The sequence below is a fragment of the Equus caballus genome, chromosome 11 (genome assembly GCF_041296265.1).
Source record: "Equus caballus isolate H_3958 breed thoroughbred chromosome 11, TB-T2T, whole genome shotgun sequence".
Lineage (NCBI taxonomy): Eukaryota > Metazoa > Chordata > Mammalia > Perissodactyla > Equidae > Equus > Equus caballus.
This window is the reverse complement of record NC_091694.1, coordinates 7532375-7557927: the sequence shown is the minus strand read 5'-3', so window position 1 is coordinate 7557927 and position 25553 is coordinate 7532375. Positions and strand designations below refer to the sequence as shown.

The 25553-nt window shown below is 56.3% G+C and overlaps 1 protein-coding gene across 2 annotated transcripts in view; it reads left to right on the top strand.

Annotated features, from left to right (window-relative positions):
• The window catches only part of TTYH2 (tweety family member 2), a 41450-nt gene that overhangs the window by 13431 nt on the left and 2466 nt on the right, over positions 1–25553 (top strand). The window contains exons 3-13 of one of the 2 annotated variants that reach the window (XR_011422833.1): positions 928–1039; positions 6348–6568; positions 11291–11386; positions 11924–11996; positions 16283–16352; positions 16640–16695; positions 17209–17301; positions 17522–17614; positions 18537–19330; positions 20036–20221; positions 20707–20785. Coding sequence is in view for 1 of the 2 variants with exons in the window: in XM_023652108.2 (XP_023507876.2) it covers positions 928–1039; positions 6348–6568; positions 11291–11386; positions 11924–11996; positions 16283–16352; positions 16640–16695; positions 17209–17301; positions 17522–17614; positions 19188–19330; positions 20036–20221; positions 20707–20785 (1222 nt within the window). In the remaining variant the exon portion in view is untranslated. The remainder of the gene's footprint in view (positions 1–927; positions 1040–6347; positions 6569–11290; positions 11387–11923; positions 11997–16282; positions 16353–16639; positions 16696–17208; positions 17302–17521; positions 17615–18536; positions 19331–20035; positions 20222–20706; positions 20786–25553) is intronic. The other variant, XM_023652108.2, reaches the window with a different exon arrangement.

The following is a 25553-nucleotide window of genomic DNA, read 5'->3' as shown; positions in this document are numbered from 1 at the left end:
GCCCTGAGCTAACATCCATGCCCATCTTCCTCTACTTTATATGTGGGATGCCTGCCACAGCATGGCTTGTCAAGTGGTGCCATGTCTTCACCCGGGATCCGAACTGGTGAACCCAGGGCCACCAAAGCGGAACGTGCGCACTTAACCGCTGCGCCACCGGGCTGGCCCCCTGGAGGAGTCTTAAATGCATATCACTAAGTGAAAGAAGCCGATCTGAAAAGGTTACATAGCGTATGATTCCAACTATATGACGTTCTGGAAAAGGCAAAACTATGGAGACAGTAAAGAGATCCGGGGGTGGCGGGAAGAGAAGGATGAAGAGGTGGAGCATGGGAATTTTAGGACTACAGCCATGTGCTGCATAATGACGTTTCAGTCAACAAGCTTTCAGTCAATGTCAGACCACATATACGGTGATGGTCCCATAAGACTAGTGCCATGCCCATTGGATTAGGTGTGTAGTAGGCCATGCCATCTAGGTTTGTGTAAGTACACTGTATCATGTTCACACAAAGACAGAATTGCCTGACTCATTTCTCAGTGTGTCCCCATATGACTGTATTCTGTAAGATGCTATAGGAATGGGTACATGTCGTTATACATTTGTCCAAACCCATAGAATGTACAACACCAAAAGTGAAACCTAATATAAGAGTGAACCCTATTGTAAATAATGGACTCTGGGTGGAACCACGTGTCAGTGTAGGTACACTGATTGTGAGGGATGCTGATGGTGGGGGATGCTGATGGTAGGGGATGTTGATGGTGGGGCATGTTGGTAGGGGAGGCAGGGAATATATGGGAAATCCCTGTACCTCTGCTCAATTTTGCTGTGAATCTAAAACTGCTCTAAAAATAGCATATAAAAGAAAGAAAAACATTCTCCTCTGGGTGTCACCTCTAACTTTATTTGGGTCTTGCCTGTAGTGCTGCGGTGGGTGTTGGTTTCTATGGAAACAGCGAGACCAACGATGGGGTGTACCAGCTGATCTACTCCTTGGACAACGCGAACCACACCTTCTCTGGGATCGATACCCTGGTAAGACTTACAGGCAGCTGGCCGGGCCGGGGGCAGCCCGTGAGGTCACTGTGGTCAGAACAAGGGCCCCAGTCAGATCCCAGCAGCTCGGCTCCAGGGGAGTCTGGACCCCACTTTGTGCTTTAGTTGGTCCCGCCAGGAGCAAACAGGCAATTTCTGCTCCCCTGGCTGGGAGGGGTGGCCGGGATGGGGCGAGGACCAAAGGAGAAAGGCTGATAGGTCCTGGGGGCACGAGGGTGACCGTGGGATCGTCTCCAGGAGAGCTGAACACTTTCCTGTTTGTCCAAGGAGACCCTGCCCACGGAAGACCAGCCCTACAGTGTTTTCATGTTCACTCTCAGTGCTGCGTATAGAGTATTATGGGGTCCAGGACATGTCAAGGGGGAAAACTATTCAAAACCAAGTGAAGCACCCCGTGGAGTGGTGAGGCTCTGCCCGAAACCCAGCGAGGGGTCCTCTGGGCTCTGGCTTCTGGGTACCGTGACCCCCCGTGGGGGCTCGGGGCGAAGGACTGTCTTGGGCCGGACAAAGGAGATGTGAGCCTTTTAGGGCAGGAAAGGGCTGCTCTGCTGAGCCTGTGGCCTGAGTGAGAGGCTGAGAGGCCCGGGGGTTGGGCAGCCTTGGCCCCTGAGTGCGTGTCGTCTTCCCTGTAGCACCCGGTCTTGGGGCTGATTTTCCAGGCAGCTCTGGTGCCCTAAGGAGCCGGGCCCCAGGGTGGCTCTCAGGGAAACCAGTCCTTGGACATCCACACCGTTTCCAATCCCCTCTGGGCCAGGTCCCCAGCAAAGGGGTGACCTCAGCAAATAGCCCATTTGTGTCAGGCAGCCTCAACCACAGTCCAACCCCAACCGGAGCGTGTGGACATTGCCCTGGCTCTCGCTGGAAGAGGATTCTGGAAGAGGATTTGACCTCATTGCCCCTCCTTCTCCCTTAAGCTCTTCTAAGGCCTTAATCCCTCAGCTGGCCCCTCAGGAGGGGCTCACCTTAAAGAGACAGCTGTGCTGCTCATCAGCGCCCGGGATGGCTGGGGAGGAGGCTCTGGCCTCAGCCCTCCTGGGGAGCTGAGGGTCAGGGTCCAGGCCAGGGGCCCAGCTGTCCTGCGGAGCTCATCTGTCCACCCCTGGGTCCGCTGGCACCCGTCCATGGGGACTGAGCTGTCTGGACGCCGGGCTGAGGCAATTCTGCAGGGTGAGGGTGGGGCGGCTGGGATGGGGAACCCAAGGGCAGCCTTGGGGGACTGACCACAGCCTGACCAGCCTGGAGGCCTGGGTGTGATACCCGCCCCACCCTGCGCTGGTGGGAGGGGCTCCACAGCACCGCCCTCCAGGCTCTGCCTCGGCCGCCTCCTCCCCCCACAGCACCAGAACCCCCAGAGGAGGAACTCAGCCCTGAAAGAATCCCCTGCCGGGGCAGCCCCAGAGCCAAGACCTTCACTGGCTGACTTGTGACCATTATAGGGAATGGCCCTTGTCTCTCCCGGGAGCTGAGGAAGAGAGTGCCAGAGCTGTCCTGATGGAAGATTTCCGTTCTTCAAGTCCCTGTCCCACGGGGTGAGGGTTGTGCAGGGAGATGAGCTGGGAACGAGTGCCCAGGTTGTGTTCACCCACCCGGGGGCTGAGGGCCAGGTTTGGACATTTCGCAGCGAGCCCCACATCTCTCAAGTCCCCCGTGGTCCCCAGGGGAAGATTCTTGTGTCTCTGGACGTCAGCCCCTGGTCCTCTCTCCACCATTTCTGAAAAGTGAGGACAGGAGCTCGTGATGGTCCAGCCAGCTGGGAGCCGATTGCTCCCAACGATGACCACCTCCTGCCTCTGGGTGAGGCCTGGGGGCCCCTGGGGCCCAGGCACAGGTTGCTTTCTCTGGGTGGAGGGGGCTGGTTTGAGCCTGAGGGTGGGCACCCAACACTTCCAGTCCCGAGGGCTCCCCGGATCCGAAGGTGAAGACCTCATATTAGATAAATGATGTTAGATGAGATAATGGCCGTGAAAGTGCCTGGTAATCTACAAAGTACCCTCCAAATGGGGTTGACCATGATAATGAGTGCTATTATTATAATCACTATAATTATATATATTACTATAATCACCACGAAGGAGAGAGGAGGCTTAGATGAGGGGGAGGGTGGGAACAGGTCAGACCTGGGCCAGAGCAAGGTGGACCTCCCAGGTTCCCCTTTCCTGGACCAGAAGCCCCACGCCTGCACCCCACCCTGAGGGAAGCTTAGGCCTTGGTTGGAGGTACCGCAGCTCAAGGCTCAGGCAGGCTGGGCAGGGGTCTGGCTCAGCTGCACGCTCCGGTCTGGGGGATCAGAAAGGGTTATTTGGGAGTGCCGGTTGAGTCCTTTCTCTGCAACCAGTGCGCCCCATCTGGGCCCCACTGACTCACACAGGGGACCAGGCACACCTCTAACCCCTCAGAGTCTCAGCTTAAAATTAGGGCCTGGGGCCCTACAGCCCCTGAGAGTTCAACCGACACGGGTTTAAGGCCCGCATTCCAGGGGCCAGCATGGCTCATCCCGACTCTCATCTGAGCCGGCAGCAGGCCTATGGGGCAGCGTTTGGGTGAAGAAGCTGGGGCCCAGGGAGGTTGTTCCTGGCCCAGGGTTGGAAGCTAGTCCGTTTCAGAGCAAGAGCTGGAACCCAGGTGTTCTGGGCTTAGCCCTTCCCTTCAAGGATCCGAGCCGGGGGCCCTCCCCCACAACCTGCGGGGGCTCCACCCCTTGGTCTCCTGGTGGGCCTGCCCTTTAGAAAACCCTCCTCATTAAGTTAAGGAGCCTCCTCCCACCCAGAGGTTTTCAAACCTGAACTTGCATCAGAATCCCCTGGAGGGCTTGATAAGCTGGAGTCCTGGGCCCCAGCCCTGAGTTTCTGATCCTGTCTGTCTGGGCTGGGCTGAGAATTTGCATTTCTAATGAGTTCCCAGCTGATGTGCTGATGCTGCTGGTGCAGAAACCACACCTGGAGAACCCAGGCCTCATCCTCGGGATGACAGCTTCCTCCACCTGCCAGCGCGCCCCTCACCCCACCCCAGCCTGGGGAGCTGAGCTGTCCCTCTTGTGCACAGAGCGAGCCCTGAGCCTTGTTCCCTCTCTGGAGCGTCCTGTCTCTGTCTCCCTGAGGGGAGCTCTGGGTACAGAACCTCAAAGGCCTGGGGGTGGAGCGGGAAATGGGGCTGTAAGTAGGTCAACATTGTGATTTTTATTTTTTTGTTTTGTATTGTTTGCTATGGGAAGACATCAGGAGGAAAGAGGGCCCGGCAGATGTTTACTGGCTTTTGGTTTTTTTCAAGGAGGGATTTAAGAAATAGAGAAGTTAAAAATGTAGAGCTATGGAAGGAGGAAAAGTGGTCTTACAGAGAAAAAGTCACAGATCATTTTCAACAGCCTTTGCGCTAAAGTTGCTTATTCTGATAGAGGAATATGAAAATATCACGTGGAACAGAGTTTGCTCCTAATGTTAGCATTTAATAATAGAGCCTTTTGGGTCGCTGGCGACAAAGCACTTGTACGTTGATCTTAGGGAACTGAAAAGGGAAGTTTATTAGGGCAATGTTTAGTTACTGAATTGACTTCTACATGTCACCCGTTCTCCCCCCAACCCCACCCCCCGTGGGAAACTACAAGCTGCCGAATCTGTAGGGTGTAGACCATCTCTGCACAGTGGTGTCTCATAGTGCTTAACCAGCTCGTAAGCACCAGGAACAAGCCAGAAACTGGAACAAAGAGGGCCATTCTCTCTTCTGGAACCAGGAACTCGCAGTATAGTGCACATGTGAAAGGCCACAGAGTTGCCGTCAGGTCCCCGAGGCAGGGAAGTCTGGCTGTGGGAAGGTTTGGCCCTTGTTCTGTGTCATTTTTATCTTCCTTCTAGCCCTGTGGGAGCTGCAGGCTGCCCAGAGGAGGATTAGCACACACTCCCCCCTCCAGCCAGCCGTGCGCGTTGGTTTAACGTGACAGCATCAGAACAACAAAGCCCTTCTTCCCCTCACCGCCAGCACGTAGGCTCAGAGCCGGCTTCGCCTTCAGAGGGACGTGCTTGGGGTCCCTGGACCCTGCCGGAACCCCGCATCTGGGCTGTTCGGAAGCACGTTTCCGATATGAGCTCTACTGGTGCTCCTTGTTTGAAAGCCAAGGAGAGTCACTGCCATCGTCCTTCCTTCTCTACCTTTGAATAGAAAGTTGCTTCCTTCGGGGTCCACTCAACTCCAGGCCCTTAAGGCCCAGCCAAGGGACAGAAGCCTGTCCATCCACCTGGCAGGACAGACGTCCAGGGAGAGCATGAGCGCACCCAGAAGGCGCCGATTTCCTGCTCCCGTCACATGTGCAGGCTCCTCGCAGGCAGGATCGGGTCTGTCTGTTATTTCAAAGTTCCATTGTTCTGCCTTCGCTCCGGTTCAGGACAGCAAAGCCTTTCTCTTGGGAGGCATTTAGAAACCCCAGTGTGGGAACAAAAAGGTCAGGTAGCAACAGAGGAACAGTTCGGTTTCAACATTTTATTCCTCACTCTGGAAAAGAATTCATAATCCAGAGTGTTTAAAGTTTTAAGAGAATCTACAAGGAACAAAAATGGATTCTCTTGTTTCCCCATCTGGGTCTCTCTTTGTAGTAAGGCGTTGGATCTTGGAGCTAAGGCCCTGGTTAAGGCCCTGATGGGGGCCTGCCCCCTGGATGGAGGGACATGAGGGCTGGGTGGGGAGTGGGGCCTGTCTTCCACCCTCCCTCTGGGCGGCAGCCTCGTGAGCTCTTCAGGGCTGGGGCAGCAGACATGGTGCATTCATTCTAGCCCGAGCAGCTGTCGTCTTTTTTTTTTTTTTCTGCTTTATCTCCCCCAACCCCCCCTGTACACTGTTGTGTATCTTAGTTGCATGTCCGTCTAGTTGTGGGATGTGGGACACCGCCTCAAAGTAGCCTGACGAGTGGTGCCATGTCCGCGCCCAGGATCTGAACCCTGGGCCGCTGCAGCGGAGCACGCAAACTTAACCACTCGACCATGGAGACTGCCCTTCTTTTTTTTTGGTGAAGATTGGTCCTGACCTAACATCCGTGCCCATCTTCCTCTATTTTATATGTGGGATGCCTGCCACAGCACAGCTTGATAAGTGGTGCATAGGTCCGCACCCGGGATCCGAACCGGTGAACCCCAGGCCGCCGAAGCGGAGTGCGCAAACTTAACCGCTACACCACCGGCCCGGCCCCCCGAGCAGCCGTCTTCTGCTCCTTGCAGACCTTGCCCTCCAGAGTCAGAGTCAGGGGATTTACCTCACTGCCTTCCTCCCAGCTGAGGGCCAGACTCACAACTCTCCTCCCCAGGTGTCGGGAACCACCCAGAAGATGAAGGTGGAACTAGAGCAGCACCTGGCCCGGCTCAGTGAGATCTTTGCCGCCCGGGGCGATTACATCCAGACACTGAAGTTCATGCAGCAGATGGCGGGCAACATCCTCGGCCAGCTCTCAGGGTTTCCCGAGTGGGGAGAGGTCACGGCCGAGCTGACCAAGCTGTCCGACCAGACTGGCTACGTGGAGTACTACAGGTGAGGGCCGTGAGGGCAGAGGGAGAGGCGCTGGGGCTGCACCAGCTTCTTCATCCAAGCCTGCGTCTTAGGGTCTGGGTGGGGAAGTGCCACCGAGGTCTTAATAAGCCATTAACTGAAATTAGAGAACATGAGAGCTTGTAGGGGCTGAGTGGGGGGCACACAGAACAGCCTCCTTATACAGGCAGGCACGAGGCCCAGAGAAGGGCAGTGATGTGCCAACATCCCAGCACCGGAGGCTGGACCTGGCCTCCCAGCACACAGCATGGGCCTTCTCCGGGACCAGCATTCTCCGTGACTGGTGCTTGGTGAAGTACAAGCGTTTATGGGTTCCTCGCTTGCCAGGGGTTATGGGCCACAGGGTGCAGGAGAGTGGGGAGACAGTGGCTTCTTTGCACAGAGCCTCGCCTGATGGCAACTTCTTAGCAAGCCCAGAGATGCCCCCAGCCTCACTTATGTCGAGCTGGAATGATGGGGGCCATGGGGTACTGCCCCACCTTGGCCCTAGTCAGATATGCAAACTCATGCTAATGTCATCTAACCTCTGGAGTTCTGTTTACTTCTGATACCAGACCTCTTAATCTCAAGTTCAAGTTACTGTGCCCCGGCACAGTAAGCCCATCTCTGAGACATGGTGCTTGGAGATGGAGAAAGGTTTATTCGAACTGGCCAAGATGAGAAGGCGGAAGGATAGGTTCTCTCAAATCCGCCTTAACAAAGAAGAAAGCAGTGGGTCTTTACAGAGCTAAGGGGCTTGGGAGGAGGAGTTTTGGAGAAACAAAGGGGAAGTCTGTGTTTCTTTCACTCCAGATAAGTCCTTGGGCATTCAGACTTCTGGGCATCAATGGCAGCTGGGGGCTGGTTCTCTGGCGATCATAACTTCCTTGAAGGCATCCTTTTTCTTCTACAAAACAAGCTCATAAATCCTTGTGGCCCTTGAGTCACCCCTCAGGTTAAACAAGAAAACAGCAAATTAATAAGATTTAACTTCTTTTCATTTGTGTCTGTGTTGGGAACAAGGTCAAGGGTAGCTATGTTCTTGTTGAATATTTACAGTAACCCTCAGGTACCCAGCTTCACTCTCTCCTGCCTCCCCATTCCCCAAACCCCATCCCAGGTGAAGGCTCTGGACACAGGTCAGCTGACCAGGGACCGACTGTCCTTCCTCCATGTTCAAGGTCTAATGAAGGTCACTCTGGGTTGAGCCAAGGAGGGAGGCAGCAGCCGCGGCTTTGGGTACCTCCCAGCTGACGGGCGATAGGAACTCATGAAGTGTGTGTCATTGTGCACCCAGGGCCCAGCACCCAGCACGGAGGAGGCACTAGGGTGGGGTGAACACATGTGTCCTGAAGCACAGGTATCAGCTCTTTGGACCCTCCTGCCCCCTAATTTGTTGCTTCCTCTTCAAGCCATTGGCAAAGGTCAGAGCCTTTAGCCACTATTGTGCAGTCTACTCTGGTTTTATGGATTCATTTCCTCTTTATGAGAAAATGAACTAATACTGAGTCTAGAGAAAATGCTCCTGGTGGCCTCTGGCCAGAGACTTCCCCATCCTTGGCTCTCCCCTTCCTTGGGGTAGGAGATGGCAGGGCCCTGACGAGGGGAGGCTCATGAGGTCCCTCCCCTTCCCAGCCCGTCCAGCCCCTGCATTGCCAGATGTCACAGATGCTCTGGATTGAAAGGGACCTTGGTCAACTTCCCACCAGATGGATGCTCACTTGCAAAAGTGCCTTTCTCCCAAGTGAGAGAAAGAAATTGCCAGCTCTAAGGACTGGCTGTGACCTGTGACCCAAGCCAGTGACATCGATTAGTCCTGTGACATGAGGGCCACTCATTGCCTGAGCCTTTGAAATCTTTTTGCCATGGGGTGGTCAGAGGAGGTAGAAAGTGGGGGTCCATTTTGACCCTGCCATTATCACTGAGCAGACCTAGCATAGGATTGTATTGGGCCTAATGGGCCTACTGTGGGCCACACTTAAGGGCCTAATGTGGGCATTTTGATAACGATGATGATGAAATGTCAGAATGTATATATCAGGAGGGCTTATTTTTAAGGTGGTTTCATTAAAGTGGGGGAACGGTGGTGACAACTGCAGCAGCTATTTCAGTGTGCGTGATTGAGGGGGTCGTTTAGGACCCCCATCCCCAACTACCACCCCTTGTTCAGGTCGAGGCAGAAAAGGTCTAGTCCAGGGATGGCACCTGTGGCTCCTGAGGATTGTGATGTTCTGTCCCTTGCCCTCCTCTTCTGGTGGTGTTCACCCGTCTCACCTGAGCTGCCCTACGACAAGCCTTTGTCATTGAGCCAACCAGCCTTGGTCTGCTCTGGACAGCCTCCCCATCTTTGCTTCCTGGATAGCTCTAGAGCATAGCCACCCAACTAAGCAAGAAGAAATATTTTTCAGCGTTTTTATACAAGGCCTAGCTAAGTACTGGAGGCAATAAAAAGCCAGACAACTACCCTCGTTGAGAAGCTTGTCAGCGATGTCACTGAGCACATCAGTGGAGGCAGATATGGGAGGAGCTATGGGTGGGAGGAAGGCCTGGAGAGGCTCTTGCGAGAGCCAAGTTCTTGGTTAGAAATCCATCGCCGGGTCATGGCCGGGGTCCTCCGGGAAAACACATCTGCCTCGCAGAGCTGTTTCCAGGAACCCCTTACAACATGAGGCGTGGATACAGAGCAGCCATCTGGGGAGTGAGTGAGAAGCAATCGTAGCTTGATTTCCTGCCAACGTGTAGAGAGGAGGGGAGCGAGGTAACAAGAACCTTTAGGCTTGAAACAGGAAACCGGGATTCTGAGAGGTGCCTGGTGGCTGGCTTTGTCTCTTGTAGGAAGGCTCAAAGATGGGGGAGAACCTGGAGTTCGTGGGCCAGGCTTTCTTCCCACGGGCCTTGGTTTTCCAGTCTGTAGAATGGATCCTAATACTCGATGGTCCCCAGGCTTCCTTCCAGCTCTGACTCTGATTCTAAGAAAACTGGCTCCTTGCTGGCCTCATCCTAGTGGCGGGCGGGCTCTGCACTTTCCCAGAGCCCCCAGCTCCATTCCTCGGACCCCCCAGGGCAGCCGGCCCCCACCCTATGCAGGGAGTCTGAGGGTTTAGTAAGGCCCCTTTTGGGGCATTAAACCTCCATTCACAAAGGCGGAAAGAACCTCACTTGGCTGCCAGGGGGCCTCCAGCGTGCTCCCTCCCCCTTGGAGCCTCTGTGTCACTTTCTTCCAGCCCCACCCCACACCCCTCCCACCCTCCAAACTCGAACTTACCCTCCTTAAGGTGTCCGTGAAGCGGAAAACCATTGCTGGAGAGGAGGAAGTCAACGAATTTATTTGGCTCTTACATTCTTTCTTACGAAAGAAATAATGATTATAAGACTATCCTCTTTGGGGACTAGGAGAAGTCCCTCCTCCCTGCGCCCGGCCTCCTCTGTCCACCAGCCCCCACTGCTAGACCCGTCCCCCAGCGCAGGGCAAGTGGGGCGGCTGCCAGGTGAGGCTGGCACTGAGCTGTGAGGACCGCCTTGGGGTCCTGTTTGGAAGGGGAGGCACGAGGGCGCTCTGCTTGGGATCTTCTCCGCGCCCTGGGCTTCAGGCGCTCCAGGTTCTTGAGTTGGTGCTTTGGAGACGGAGGAAATGGGGCCTTGGGAATCCCTCCCTGCCTCTCCTGGGACCCTTTGCATTTGGCGAGCACTTAATCCTCAGCCTGCCCTGTGCGAGGAGGGTTCCGGCTTCCTTTACAGGTTTGGAAACTGAGGCTCAGAGGGGTGAAGCAACCAGCCAAGGTCTCCAGCTGGTGTGTGACAGCCTTTTCCCATCCGCTCAGGCCGGGGGGACAAAGATGCCAGAGGAGTGAGGGTCCAGGAGGCCTGGAGGTGCCCCAGGATGTCCTGACCTGGGGGTCCCTGCCCCACCTCCAGCTCCTGATGGTCTGGGGACCGAGCCCACTCCTGCACATCCTTCGCCCTAAGCTCAGCGCCTGGCACAGAAGTTGGTGGAAACGAACCTAGACGTCCACAGTGGGGGGTTCCAGACAGCCAGGAGGGCCAGAGGAGGCCAGGGGCAGGGGGCCAGGCCTACCGTTCATCAAAGCAGTGGGCGTCCTAGGGGCTCTCTTAGATCTGTGGCTATAAATGTCAGGGCTTGCCTGCTCTGAGGCTGTGTGAGAGTTCTAGAAGCAGTGGGAACCAGGGTTTAAAGAGATGCCCGCGGGAGAAGGCTGCAGAGAGAGAGAACACAGACCTGCTGCGTCCACTGTGTAGCCATCAGCCACATGTGGCTATTGAAATTTAGACTAATCCGAATTAAATAAAGTTAGAAAGCCATTGCCTCATTTGCACAGGCCACATTTCAAGTTCTTTGTCGCCACATAGGAAGTGACAGATGGAGTGGAGAGCGCAGAGATAGAATGTTCCCATCACTGCAGAAAGTTCTAGCAGATGGCACTGGTTTAGACACCCAGCCAGGAGCCCGGCAGCTGACTCCTTTGTCCAGGATGAAAAAAGGGTGCAGCCCCCGGGCCCCTGAAGAGCCTGTGCACCCGTGCACACTGGGTTCTTCCTGTCCAGGGCAGGGTTGCACCCACATCTAGTCTGCTTAGCTGCTGGCTCTGGGCAGTTTGCTCTAACGAAGGGTCTAGAGAGCCTGGGGGTCGCTGTTCAGACCCCCGGGTAGACCCCAGATGCGGAGTTCTGCCCTGCTCCCCCTGACCGTCCTTCCCCTCCTTCCAGGTGGCTCTCCTACCTCCTCCTCTTCATCCTGGACCTGGTCCTCTGCTTCATCGCCTGCCTGGGGCTGGCCAAGCGCTCCAGGTGTCTCCTGGCCTTGTGAGTAGGCCTGCTTAGGGGCCTGGGACAAAGAACTGGGCAAGCATGTTGGGTGACAGTGCCACCGGCAGAGAGAGACGAGGGCCCGGTCAGGCTTGGAGGATGTGGTGGGATCAACAGCCTGAAGCCGCCTTCCACCCCCTCTTCAGCACCCGGCTAAGGGGGGACAGCAACCACCAACTTGCCATCTGGACACCAAGCAAGGACAGGGCTTTGCTCTAGGTGTCCCCTCCCTCCTGGGCCCGACTGTTGAGCAGCTGAAGAAATGCGGCCGAGCGTTATGGCCTCTTGCATTCTAACCAGCACCTCCTCCTTAGCCGGCGCCCTCACAGCCCAGGACCTGGCTCTAGGCAGTGGGTTCCACCCTTCTCCCAGCAGTCAGAATGGCCGATGTCAGGGCAGGGACTGAGGCTGCCTTCAGGCCACTGCAGGAGGCTGAGAGGAAGGGCGCTCAAGGTTGGTGGGGTGCCAGCCATCACAGCATCCTCTGCCTGCCAGCCTTTGCCTGGATCCCACTGGTGGCTGCCTCTCTCCTAGGATGCTGTGCTGTGGGTTGCTGGCCCTGCTCCTCAGCTGGACGTCCCTGGCTGCTGACACCGCTACAGCAGTGGTGAGTTGGGGGGTGCAGTGTAGGGGTAGTGGGGGCACTGACCAGGACCAACTGTCTGCTGGTAGGCTGATGTGTGCTATCCAGAGTCCCCAGGGCAGGACCAGCTTCCGGTCTCGGTTCCTGATCTGATCCCAGAATCTCAGAACTGAAGGGGCTTGGGTTATCTGTACCAGCCCACTCGCCCTGCAGATGGGGACACGGGCCCAGAGATAGTTGCCCATGATCACAAGGTATTTAGGGACAGAGCCAAGATAGGACGCCTGATGCCCAATCCCTTTCCCCACCCATCCCCAGCCCCTGCTTGTTAGGACGTGCACAGATGACCAAGTGACTTCTCTTTGGGTGTGAAGAACTGACCAGATCTGGGGGGGATGGGCAGGGTCTGGACCTCAGGCTGGAGGAGCCCTCCGGCTTCAGAAGCAGCCTCCTTGGCCAGCTTCCCAGAGCACTGGCAATGTGGAATGTGGCCTTTAGCTTGCCTTCCGTCCCATTGTCCTTGGACTCACACACAGTCTAAACACAATGGTGTATGTTTCTGGATGTGGTGCCTCCAAATGTTTAAAAAAAAAAAACAAAAGCAAAAAAGTACAAGGTCAGGGGAGCTTCCTCTGAAGGAGTTTTCTCTTTAATAGACCTAACACTCAAGTTAAACTGTGTGCACAAGTCATTCATTCATTCAGCTGACGTTTGACTCTGGCACTTAACAATGGTGCCCGGTGCCTAGGGATGCAAAAACCAGGGGGACATGATGTTTGCTCCTGACGCAGCCACAGCCTGCTGGAGAAAGACGTGTAGGCACATCATTGCAGCCCCATGTGAGTCAATACGGTGGAGGTGCATGTTCTGTGTGTGTGTGTATGTCGTAGAGGGGACAGGATTTACGAGGGATTGCAAGGAACCCCGAGCTGATTCAAGCACACAGACTAACTTTGTGACCTGCATCTGTGCTGTCCTCGCTACCTGGGGATAGAAGAATGAGGCTCGTACTGGAAGCCCTCTACCCAAACTCATGCCTTGCCGGGCGCCTTGGGGGCTGGCGGCCTGTAGCTCTGGCCTTGGGCAGTTTGCTTCCATGATGCCCACAGAATGATTGGCCCCTGGTGCTGCTTGGATCGTAGCAGCTTTTGGCAGGGCCCCTCCGGAAGGGAGAGGAGGTGGGCATCTCCTCTTTTCTTTCCTCCCCTTGTACCATGCAGTGTCCAATTTGGGCAGGAGAGAGAACTGGACAAGTATGAGCCTGGGGCCCCTCCAGAAACACAGAAGGGGAGGGTCGGAGGGCCCAGGTCATGCTCCAAAGCATCCTGATGTCATCAGGAGCCCGGAGTGCTGTACATAGTCCAGGGGAGTGGCTGCTGGCCGGAGCAGCACGCACAGCTGTCTGGCTGACAGCCCCTCCTCTGGGGACAAGTGAAAGCACATAGAAACTCGCACATGGCAAGCTCTCCTGGCCAGCCTGCCCCAGGCGGCCTCTGCCTTCTGGAAGCAGGGGAGGCTTCCAGCTTGCCACCGGGAGCGGCCCTTTGGGAGACAGCTCCTTCCCAGTGGGGGCCTCTCCCTCTCCCCAGGCCTCTGCTCAAGGAAACCGGAGGCGCTTTAGTCTCCCAGCTGGGTGCCCTGGAATGCGAGGGAGCTGCAGAGAAAGGCCATTCCCTGCTCTGCTCAGTCAGGCCCTTGTGTGAGAGCCAGAGTGTGAAGGGGCCTTTGATGGGGCCAGAGACGCTGCTGCATTTTAATAGGAAGCGGAGTGAGGAGGAGCCGGGAGGGGAGAGAGGTGCCGGCGAAGGCTATTGTGGGCAGCTTCTGTGTGGCCTCGCTGCCCTGCTCTCCAAGGCCTGATTTTTTTTGTTTTTTTTGAGAGCTGTGGGGCCAGAGGACTGACCCTGCAGGCCCTCCCCCCACCTCCCCTGTCCCCCCTAAAAGGACCTCCATGAGGAAGGAGCCCTGCCCCTGAGAATCTGCTCCGAATGGGAATGCGGGGAGCTGAGCTCTGGGCTGTGGGCCCCGCTCTGAGCCTTCTGTGACCCTGGCCGCTGCCTCCCTGCTTGACCGCCCCCCACACACCACCAGTGGTCAGGAGCGTAAGGCAGAGGGCGAGGGGTTCAGGGCAGAGGGGAGAGAAGACGCCCAAGAAGGAGGCGACAGTAGGTTTGGGAGAGCGGGGAGGGAAGGGTTATCCAGTGCTGTGGCCGCAGAGCACCATAGACGGAGCAGAGCTGAGGGCTCCCTGTGAGTCCAGCCACTGAGGGATGGCAGGCCCACCTCACTGAGTTGGGTAGGGGAGCAGGAGCGTGGCCTCTGAACCTCCTGTCTTGGGCCACATTCCACCCCCCCACCCGCTCCCTTGCCCAGGAGTGGACCCCTGGGAAAGTTACTGAGGTTCTGCAGGCCTCAGTTTCCTCGTGTGTACAATGGGGAGAATAATAGCCCTCCCTCACTGGGTTGTTGGTGGGATGAGGTGAGTTGGTTAATCCGTGGGAGGCCTGTGGTAAATGTTGCATAAACAGTAGCCATCATTGTTGTACCCCACATTTATTATCATTAGGTGAGGGACCATCACCTCTGCTCTCAGTGGTCTGGGCTCTGGGCGGCTTCTCCACCTGCCCCAGCTGTGCTCAGTGTCCCCTCCCTCCCCCTCATCCTCACCCCCGTTGCATGAGTCATGCACACGGGGGTGCACATGCACATACAGGCCCTTGTCTTCATTGAGAAGAAAGTTGAATCCTCAGTGCAGGAACTGAAGAGCAGGGCTGGCCTGAGGGGGAAGGAGAGGGTGGGAGGCCACATCCCTGGTGGGGCCTCTGATGGGGGCCTCCTGACCCTCTTTGGATCCCAAACTTCTGGGGGTGACCCAGACCAAGATGGCGGCCTCGCTCTTTATTTTCCCGCAGGCCTCCCCATCCCCCACCAGGGCCTGGCCTCCCCACCCTGCCACTCCAGTGAGGGAGGTGATCGTACCCCCAGGCCCCCTGGTGTCGTGGCTCTGATTTATAGCAATAGACCAGTCTGGCTGATGATGTGTGTTAGTGGTCTGTGTACAGAGCAATTCTCCCAGGGTCCTGAGCATGTGGTCGTGTGAGTGTGTGTGTATGTATGAGCGTGTGCCTGTGCGGAAACGGCTCTGTGGTAGCTCTGTATCTAGAGGGGCATTTTATTCCCCAGTCCCCCACGCATACACACACATGTTTTCTAGACCATAAGTGCCACAGCACAGCTTGCCACTGTATCCTGTGCCTAGAACAGTGCATGGCACCTCGTAAGTGCTCAGTAAATATTTATCAACTCAATGAATGAGTGAGTGAAGTTCCGCTGGGGACCCCTGAGGCACCCACTCCTGTAGGAGGACAGGGCCCTGGCAGTTCAGGGCCATGGGGAGGGGTCCTCTGTTCGGGAGCGTGCACTGGAGCAGGGGCAGCCCCGAGGAGTGGGCCAGAGGACCAGAGCTTACCCCGGCTGCTCTGAAAGGTGGAGGCCCCCCCTTACCCAGCGTCCCACTGCACCTGCCCGCCGGATCTGGGGAGGGCCTGGCTCTGAGCATGGCATCCTGGCTGCCGTCTCTTCCAGGGCCTGGACCTGCTCCCACTCAGCCCCGTGGGCCCTTGGTGGTCACCCAGCCAGGCCATGCTGCAGGGTCCAGGTCCCCCAGCTGGTCAGTGGCAGAGCCCGGGGCCCGGGTCCTCTACTCCCAGCCCCCTGCTCTTCCTGGTCCCCCATCTTATCATGAGCAGGACCTGCACCCAAAGGCTCAAAGATGGATTCAGCACCAACATAATTCTTTAGAAAGAGAGTCTGGGGGAGGCTTCATAGAGTTACACCCTCAGAGCGTGTGGGACGTGATAACAGCAAGACAAATAGCAGGTAAAATCAAGTAGAGGTGAGCAGAGGAGGCCATGGTGTGCATCAGTCTGCGAGCCACGCCCTGCGGCTCCCCCTGGCCCAGGCTCCCGGCCCGGAGGTCATCCCAGAAGAGGCATTCAGAGATGAGAAATAGGACCTGGTGCCTGCTCTTTGCCCATCGCCTTTCTGAGTGCTGTACATTGATTAATTCATAAGATGGATAGCGTTTTTCTCCCCATGTTATAGCAGAGGCAACTGACACACAGAGGATAAGTCACTTGGCCAAAGTTGCAGAGCCAGGACTCGAATCCAGGGAGGCTGGCTCCTGACTCTTCTTGCCCACCCGGGACTGAGCTAAGGGGTCCAAGTGGCTGGGGTCGAGGGCGTCTGGCTCCTCCCAGGGCCCTGGTATCGTGACTTCCCTCCACCCCTCTCCTCTTTCCCTGGTTCAGGCCACCAGTGACTTCTGCGTGGCTCCTGACACCTTCATCCTGAACATCACGGAGGGTCAGATCCGCACAGGTAATGAGCTCTCCGGCCTCTGCTGTCAGAGCCGCTCTGGCTGCTCAGGCCAAGCCCGTGGCCAGCCAGTCTGTGCCTCTGCTTAACCTCTTTCAGCCCCAGAGTCATCCAATCCCTCCCCAGCACTTCTCATACCCTCACCTACACTTCAGGTCCAGCGGGACCTCTGGGCCATTTCTTAGAAGCCAGTTCCTTTGGGAGGTTGGGGACTGGCTTGGCCCCTGAGGATGGATCGCGTCCTGGTCACTTGTGAGCTCCTGCCTGATGCCAGTGTCTTTGCCTTGCAGAGGTGACCCATTACTACCTGTATTGCAGTCAGAGCCTAAGCAGCCCCTTCCAGCAGGTACAGCCCAGCCAGCCCAGCCTTCACCCTGCCCCCAGCCCCCTGGGTCAGCTTGCTCCCACTGACCCCAAGCCCCAGCACTGACCAGTAAGCTGAAGGTGGCTGGGTGCTCTTTGCTTCTCTGTGGTCCTCTGAAGGGCCAGTGCTCTTAGCATCTTCTAGATCAGTGTTTCTCACACGCCAACGTGTATGCCTGTCCCCCAGGGAGCTGGTTAACATGCAGATGCTGCGCAGGAGGTCTGGGGTGGGGCCCAAGATTCTGCATTTCTCACAAGCGCCCAGGCAAGGCCAATGCTGCTGGCCTGAGGACCACACTGAGTAGCAAGAAGCAAGAGGACTCTCGAGAAGCCTGAGGGATGAGGGAAGACTTCCTGCAAGCAGGAAGGGCCATGATAACGGGTGTGACTGCAGCCACAGCCAAGGGGAGGGGCTGCAGGGGAACAGGCCCTCGGGGCTGTGGGGGCTCCTGGGAAATAGACCCTCGCAGCAGGGCTGCGGTCTCTCCTGGCCCAGGCCCTGACCATCTTCCAGCGCTCGCTGACCACCATGCAGATCCAGGTCGTGGGACTGCTGCAGTTTGCGGTGCCTCTCTTCCCCACGGCAGAGGTAAGGCTGTCTGCTGCAGCGTCTGTGCTAGAAGAGGGGGCGCCCCAGGGCCAGAGCTTCGGACAGCCAGGCTGTGCAGAGCTTTCCCCCACCCACGCCCGCCAGGCCTCTTTGCAAAAGCCACTGTTTGTGGCTTTGTCCACAAGCCCTCCCCCCTCCACTCATTCTGTGCCTCTCTGTCTGTCCACATGTTTGCCTGTTTCTTTCTTCCTGCTTCCAGAAAGATCTGCTCGGAATCCAGCTCCTGCTGAACTCATCAGAGTCCAGCCTTCACCAGCTGACGGCCATGTTGGATTGCCGAGGGCTGCACAAGGTGCTGGGGTGGCCCTGGGGGCGATCGGGGGTTGGGGGAACCCCAGTGGCCACGTTGTCCCAGAGAGAAGCCAGTAGAGGCTAGGAGAGTGACTGCCTCGAGCCCCTTCAGGCCGGGGGAACGGGGCAGAAGCTGGACAGGGGAAGGTGGGAGAGGTACCTGGCTCCTTGATTCTCTCCAGTAGCTGAGATGGGGAGACTCAGTGAAAGATCCCAGGGGCAGGGGTGGGAGGATGGGACCAGGTTGCCTCTAGAACACTGGGGGACCCTGAGCTAGATGAGGAGGCTGTTCCCCATTGTTCCGACTCCTGGCCATCTGGTCAACCCCTCCGTCTCCCCAGGTTGCATGTACACATCCCAATCTCATTGCCAGGGTCATGTTTCCAGGAATTTGAACCATCAGACCCTAATGCAGGGAACACACTGGGAGTATGTGAGCTCCCCTCCCCCAAAGCAGTAAGCCAGTGTGTGGACAGCTTCACATCCCATGTGGTTTAGAGCGAATGGTCCTGATAATGGTCATGGCTGCCGTTGAGTGAGTCCTGGGATCTGTGCTCAGCCTTGATCTGTGCACGTTATACCCCGTATGTCATTTAGTCTTCACACTATACTATGAAATACATGTTATTTCGTGGGAGATCTTGTAGATGAGGAAACTGTATATGCGTGTGGATAAATATAGATAGATAGATAGATGTGTATATGTATAGATCCATGGAGCTATAAAGTAGCTTACTGAAAATTCCAGAGCTGGCCAGTCAAGGGCTTGGGTTTGGACCCTGGCAATCTGACTTCAGAGCTGAGAACATGGGACTCGCCCTTGTGTCCTCGCTCTCCCCCTCCACATCCAATCCCTCAGCAAGCCTTGGCAACTATACTCGCAGACGTATCCTGCATCCATCCTCTTCTCTCTCCCTCCACAGCTTCCGCCACGGTCCAAGCACCATCCTGCTCCCCTGGTGACAGCCGTGCCTCCTCACCTTCCCTCCCTTTCTCTCGCCCCCTTACCACCCGTGACGTTTCGTATAAGCAGGCAGAGCAGTCTTTTTAAAAAACTCATTGGATCACATCCCTTCTGTCCCCAGACCCTCCAATGTCTTCCTGTCACCTTATGATGAAACGCAAACTCCTCACCTGCCCTGCAAGGCCCAGCGTGACCTGGCACCACCCAACCCTGTCTCCTGCTGGCCTTTTTCCTCTTGCCCGAACATGCCAATTTGTTCCCTTTGCCTCACCTGCTCAAGGCGCACTCTGCTCCTTCTTGCCATCCTGGCCTCAGATTAAATGCCCCCCATCTTCTGGCTCCCCGGCCCCGCAGCCTTGTCTGTCTTATTCAGGACCGACCCTCCTGTGCCTGACATACAGAAGATGTTTAGCAAATGCTTGTAGAGTGAACCCAAATACCCCATTGTGTTGGGCCCTGGAGCGTGGACCTTTAATGGCTGTACAAGGTGCTCAGGATGAGGAAGGAAAGGAGATCCCAGGTCCAGGCTGGGGGAGGGCCTTCTAGAGACAAGCTCAGACCCCAGGCTGTGTCCCCACTCCCCCCCAGCTGTGCGTCCCTCCTCCTCCAGGACTACCTGGACGCCCTCACTGGCATCTGCTATGACGGCATCGAGGGCTTGCTCTATCTCGGCCTCTTCTCCCTCCTGGCCGCCCTGGCCTTCTCCACTGTGATCTGCGCAGGGCCGCGGGCCTGGAAGCACCTTACCACCAGGTGGGCTGCCTGGTGGGCGGGGGAGCTGCCTGGGGGAGCACGTAGAGGGCTCTGCTCTGTGACTGAGCCGAGAGCTGATAACCTGGAACGGACAAGGGCAGCAGGGGGCCCAGGCATTCAGCCCCAGCTGGCTGGCTGGATTTCTTCAGAAGCTTCACTGAGAGTCTAGACAGTCAGGACCCCAACAAGAGCTTTGGGGGGGCCCAGGGCAAGAGCGGGGCTGAGGATGGTGACAGCCCTGATGCCACATCCTGGCATCCCTTGCTTGTCCTCTCTTTCTCCACAGGACTTTGTGGTGTGAGATGACGAGGAGAGCTTCCGGTGCTGGGAGGGGTGTCCTGGAATGCCAGGAAGGATGGATTGTAGCGTTGTTGTCAGGGAAGGTGCAGTCTCAGGTAGAGGGACAGAGACAAGATGGTGTTTCAGCACCTTGAGAGTAAATCAGACAAGAGGAAGCAGGGTAGGGAGGGCCAGTGTGCACGCGGTCAGCATGGTAGGCTGCCTGGAGGAGGTGGACGTGAAGTTGGGAACTGGGCAGAGTGATCTGTGTGAGGCAGGGCTGAGGACCACTTTTAGAAGAACCTCAAGGAGACACTTGTGGCCAGAGAGAGAGTCCTGGGAGGAAAGATTGGGAAGCAGGCCAGGAGCCCGCTGCCTCGGAGTCTCCGTTGCACCTCATGGCTGGCTGTATCCTACATGTTGTAGGGACAGAGACTACGATGACATCGATGATGACGACCCCTTCAACCCCCAGGCCCGCCGCATCGCCGCCCACAACCCTCCTCGGGGGCAGCTTCGCAGCTTCTGCAGCTACAGCAGCGGCCTGGGCAGCCAGACCAGCCTGCAGCCCCCCGCCCAGACCATCTCCAACGCCCCCGTCTCAGAGTACATGTACGGCCGGGCCCCCCCGGGCCTCCCCTTGCACCTCCCCCACATATCTGGGCTGGATCTGTGGATAACATGCTTGGGTCCAGAGAGCCGGGTGGGGATGAAGGCATCAGAGGCCAGCCTGGGCGCCCCTGCAGCCGCCGGATGCCTGGTGTATCTGGTCACCCCGGCACACCCATGTGTCCTGGAGGAAGAGCCCACTGCAGATGTCGGGCCCTTTGCCTCAAGCCCATGGGGGATCCTAGGGCTGAGAGCTGCATTTCTCCAGGCCACACTGCTCCCGGCCCCTGTCACCCCATCTGCTGCTTCTCCCTGGGCCTCCTGGAGAGCTCCTTCCCCTCTCTTCCTGCCCACACTCCCTCCACTCTGTCCATGGTCTGTTTCCACTCCCACTCCCATATGCACACCCCCCTGGTACCCTCCTGTAGGAATCTGCACACCGCTCCCACCCCTTGCTTTCCCCTCATGAGCTCCCTCTCCGCCCCCAGGAACCAGGCGGTGCTGTTTGGTGGGAACCCGCGCTACGAGAACGTGCCACTCATTGGAAGAGGCTCCCCGCCTCCCACGGTAACCGGGGCTCCCGAGCAGAGCCACGGCTGTGGCCCTTGTTGGGGAAATACAGATAAGACCTCTGCCAACCCAGAGAATCCCGTGCACAAAGGTAGAAAAAGGAAACAGTTCTGTTCCTGAATATGCATTAAACAGACCCACGTGCACGTCACAAGCAGTCTGCTGAAGACACTGCACAGAGAGAAAGCTCGCCCTAGGCAGGCAGCACACATACCCCGCTGCACACCTGTCCTCCGGCAAGAGGGCTCCACAGCACTGTTTGTCACCCTAGTCCATCCTCATTCCGCCTGCTAGTTGGGGTGGTCATCAGTGTTCACTGATTGCCACAGAGCTAGGAGGCGTCTTCCCTGATGCTTGCATTTCAAAGAGATGGCTCCCACACCCTTAAGAAAATGTCCCTGGGTTGTGAAACTGCCAGGAACCTTATTCAGCCTTTAAAAAGGTATTTATGTACATCTCAAAGGGAGGGAGAGATAATTTACAATGATAAGTTTCCTAAACCAAATGCTCTAAAAAGAGAGAGAGAAGTTTTTTGCTTTAGGGAAATTTTTCTTTTCAGTTTATGCTTATCCTTCCACCCTGGGCTGGAGGGTGGGGCTGCTGTGGTGGGTCCGGGAGGGCTCATACCAGACCCAGCCTTCCTCAACCCCACTCGCCTCCCCAGGGCCCAAGGACGTGCCCAAGTGGGGTCTGTGCCTCCCACCTGCCACCCTCCCCCTCCAGCCAGGGAACCCAGATGGCAGCATCAGGGTAGGAGTCTGCGGTGAGGGCTGGGCAAGTGGAGAAGAAAAGACGATGCTGTCTTCTCCAAGAGAAATACTAGGGTGGCAGGGATACCGGCTGAGACAGAGATGGCTGCAAGCAGAGACGGTAGACTGTCGAGGTTCAAGGACACAGGCTCCAGTGCCAAATGCCAGGGTTCAAATCCCAGCTCGTTGCCTATGACCTCTGTGACCTTGGACAGGCACTTCACTGCTGTGCCTCAGTTTTCCCATCTGTAGAATGGGAAGGGTAATAGCATATAGTGTGTAGGTGGTCTGAGTGTCCGAGGAATCAGTCCTCATAAAAGCAGGTGTGTGGCCCAGTAAGTGCTGTGAGAGTGAGCTGCTTGTTTTGTTACCCCCTCCTGTCATCACATGTGCTTCCTCCCGCCCCACCTTCTCAGAGGTATGGCACTGATAAGAAAGGGGAGGTCCAAGACAAGGCTGGAAGTCTGCGACAGGGGTGGGCAGCAGAGTTCTTGAGGCAGGTGTCTGTCGGGGAGGGAGCCCCTGCCTCACTCGGCTGGAGGTGTCTCACGTGCCCATCCAGGTGTTTGGAAGGGGCTGTCCAAGTGGGGAACTAGGACACAGGAGACCCAAGGACACGGGCCTGATGACAGGGGCCTGGGCCCCGAGAACCAGGATGCTCACATACGTTCACAGGCATCCAGCCAGCGCTCTCGGTGAAAACCATGGTGCCGGACGCGGGGAGAGAGACAGGACCCCAACCCGTCCGCAGGAAGTGTATCATCTGTTGGGGGGGAGATCCATACCTTAGTGCAGTGGGGCTCACCCAGGGGCAGTTTTGCCCCCCAGGGGACATTTGGCCATGACTGCAGGCATTTTTCATTGTCACAACTGGGGGTAGTTGCTACTGGCATCTAGCGGGTAGAGGCCAGGGATGCTGCTATGCACCCAGAGAACACAGGACAGCCTCCACCACAAAGAATGATCGGCCCCAAATGTCCACGGTGTCCTGGTGAGAAAGCGATCTGACTGATCCATCTTCCCCTGCCATGACGCCACCTTGCTGGTTTTGCCCAGAGCGCCTCCCAGCTGTCCTTCCACAGACAGCGCTACACCCAGGCCCAGCTCTGGCGTCCTGGGGTCCTCAGGCAGGGCGAGTGGGCTGGTCAAAGCCCTCATTCAGAGTCGGCACCTTTTAAATCTCAACCTGGCTTCTCTCTCTAACCAGAAGCCTCCTGGGTTCCTTTTTCCTCCTGTGGACCCAGGCATACAGATTTGATTTTAATATTAATCTGAGCGCAACAAAATTAGGAGAAATCTGCTGTGAAAAATGAATTGCTCAGAGCACTGTGATGCCAAATAAGTCATTTTCCTATTACCTTCCCTTTTGAAAGATTCAGGCCGCTCCCCCTGCCATTAGTGTTACCGAACACAAACACGGGCTTGTTTACCCGCCGCACAGGAGGGCTAACGACTGGGATGCCAGGCTTATGGCAGGGAAAGAGGTTTACTATCAAAAGGCAGCCAGATAAGAAGATGGGAGTTAAAACTAAGATCCAGGGGCCTGCCCGGTGGCGCAGCGGTTAAGTTCACATGTTCCGCTTCTCAGCGGCCCGGGGTTCGCAGGTTCGGATCCAAGGTGCATACCTGTGTACTGTTCATCAAGCCACACTGTGGCAGTGTCCCACATACAAAATAGAGGAAGATTGGCACAGATGTTAGCCCAGGGACAATCTTCCTCAAGCAAAAAGAGGAGGATTGGCAACAGATGTTAGCTCGGGGCCAGTCCTCCTCAACAACGACAACAAAAATGAAAAATACACTCAGACCCACCTCCTCAAAGGGCAAAAGGTAGGGGTTTTTATCTGGGGTTTCAGGTAGGGGAGGGAGAGCGTGTGGCCTTGCTGGCTGGCGCCTTCCCGCCAGCCTGCGTTTGGCCTTGAAGACTGAGTTTCTTTTCCCTGACGGTGTGGACTTTGCTGGTTGTTTTCATCTTCAGCCTGTGTTTGGCCTTGTGAGGCCGAATCTTGATGTCTGGACCTTGACTTCCTGGGAAAGACAGCTCACTCTGTGCTAGAGGGCCGGAGAGACCTGGTAGTTCAAACAACAGTTGATTATGCCGAACATGCACAGGTGCAGTTAGCAAAGCTCATCTCACAGATTTTGCTCTGGGGAGATTTTTTTAACTTCTTCCATTCTTGGTTTCATTAGCAGAGATAATCAAGGACTGACCTTATTTGCAAGGCTCAAGGACAGAATCCCCCTTCCTCCCTATAATTAACACCTGCCCAGAAACCCTGATTGCTCTGACAGAGTTGACCGCCCTGCCCCGGGGAAGACCCCACCCTCCTACCTGCACGGGCAGGAAGACACTCCTGCTGGTGCTGCTGCCCGGAGGCCGAGGCCGCACTGGCTGGAGGCGTGGACCTGCGCCCCAGTAAAGCCCACCCTCCCCGCGCCTGCTCTCTCGATTCACCAGTACTCAGTGGATTCACCAGTGCTCGGTGCCTTTGACACTGATAAATCCCTCCCTCTCCCAGCCCCATCTCGGGGACAGAGGAGGATTTCATTTCGGTGGGTGATATCAAGCAAAGTCATCAGAATGTACGGCCTGTCGCCTTGGCTAGAAATGCGTCTTCCCTTAGCTCTGCCTTCCAGGCATCCCTCTTATCCTTCGGGCACCGTGTCCTAGACTTGAGGGACAAAACTGCCCTGGGCAGCTGTTACAAATTCCAGTAGCAGGACTTCCCTCCAGACTCCGGAGACAGAATCTCCAGCAGGTGCCCAGGGGATGCTGACCATCAAGCGAGTCTGGGAAGCTCTGTTCAAGGAGGAGGTCACGGAACGGGCCTCAGCATCACCTGGAGGACTTGTTAGAACACAGGCCGATGGGCCCACCCTGTTCTGATTCAGGAAACCGGGGCTGGGCCAGGATTTGCGTTTCTAACACGTTCCCAGGAAAGCTGAGGCTGCTGGTCTGGGAAGCACGGCTGGAGACCCCCTGCTCCAGGGCAGGCCCCTCACTGTCCACATCATTGACCTTTCGGGCGCGATCATTGTGTGTCATGGGCCACGCTGGGCACTCCCAGATGTTTAGCAGCATCCCGGGCCTCTACCCACTCGATGTCAGAAGCACTTCTCACTCCCTACCCGCCAATGTGACAACTAGAAATGCCTCTGGATATTGCCAAGTGTCCCTGTGGGCAAAATCGCCCCCGGTTGAGACCCACTGGGTTAAGGAATCTCCTGTTCCCGAAACTGAAGTGGGTTCCCTCCTGGCAAGTTCAATCCGACTCTATCAGAAGCAGGTGTCTCACAAAGTGAGGTATATTGCAGCAAATAGCAGACCATCTGGAATCATTTCCAGCGTCATGGTTCCCCGAACAAAGGGGAGCAGGGACCTTTTGTTTCGGATGGGGAATGGATATGCAAAAGAGAGAGGTGGGTAAACACGCTTCCACATGCACTGTAGGTTAGGATAATAAGGCCTAAGCTCCTCCTGGAGAGATTTTAGCCTTAAAAATAAGGCAAGGGCTGTAGGTGAGGCTTGGTCTGGTTCAGGGTGGTTGGTGATTGTGTCTCAACGCAACAAAAGGAAAAAGAATTTGGAACAACAGATAAATGCTTCCAGACCCACCCTTGAGTTCTTCAGGGCAACTAGTCAGTGACAAAATCTCCCCTCAGCTGGAGGCATCCGTCCCCTCTCTGGTGTGAATGGCCTGGACCTGGACCCCGGAAACTTCCCTGTGGCCAGGAGACAGCAGGCCAGCAGCATCTGGGGCGCATTAGATGCGGACTTGGGTCCTGTGACCACAGTGTGGGGATGCAAGAAGCCACGTCTGTTGAGCACTCGCTTTGTGTGAGGTTAAAAACTAACGAGGGCGGCACTTTAAAATGCTCAATTTTACGTTGTGTTCATTTTACCTCAATGAAAAGCTACAGGTGGGTGCGGCCTGGGGACGTTCAGCCCCCCGGGGTGTTTCTGACATGCAGCCAAGTTGAGACCTGCCATGTGAAGGGTTTCACCTGCCCTGCAT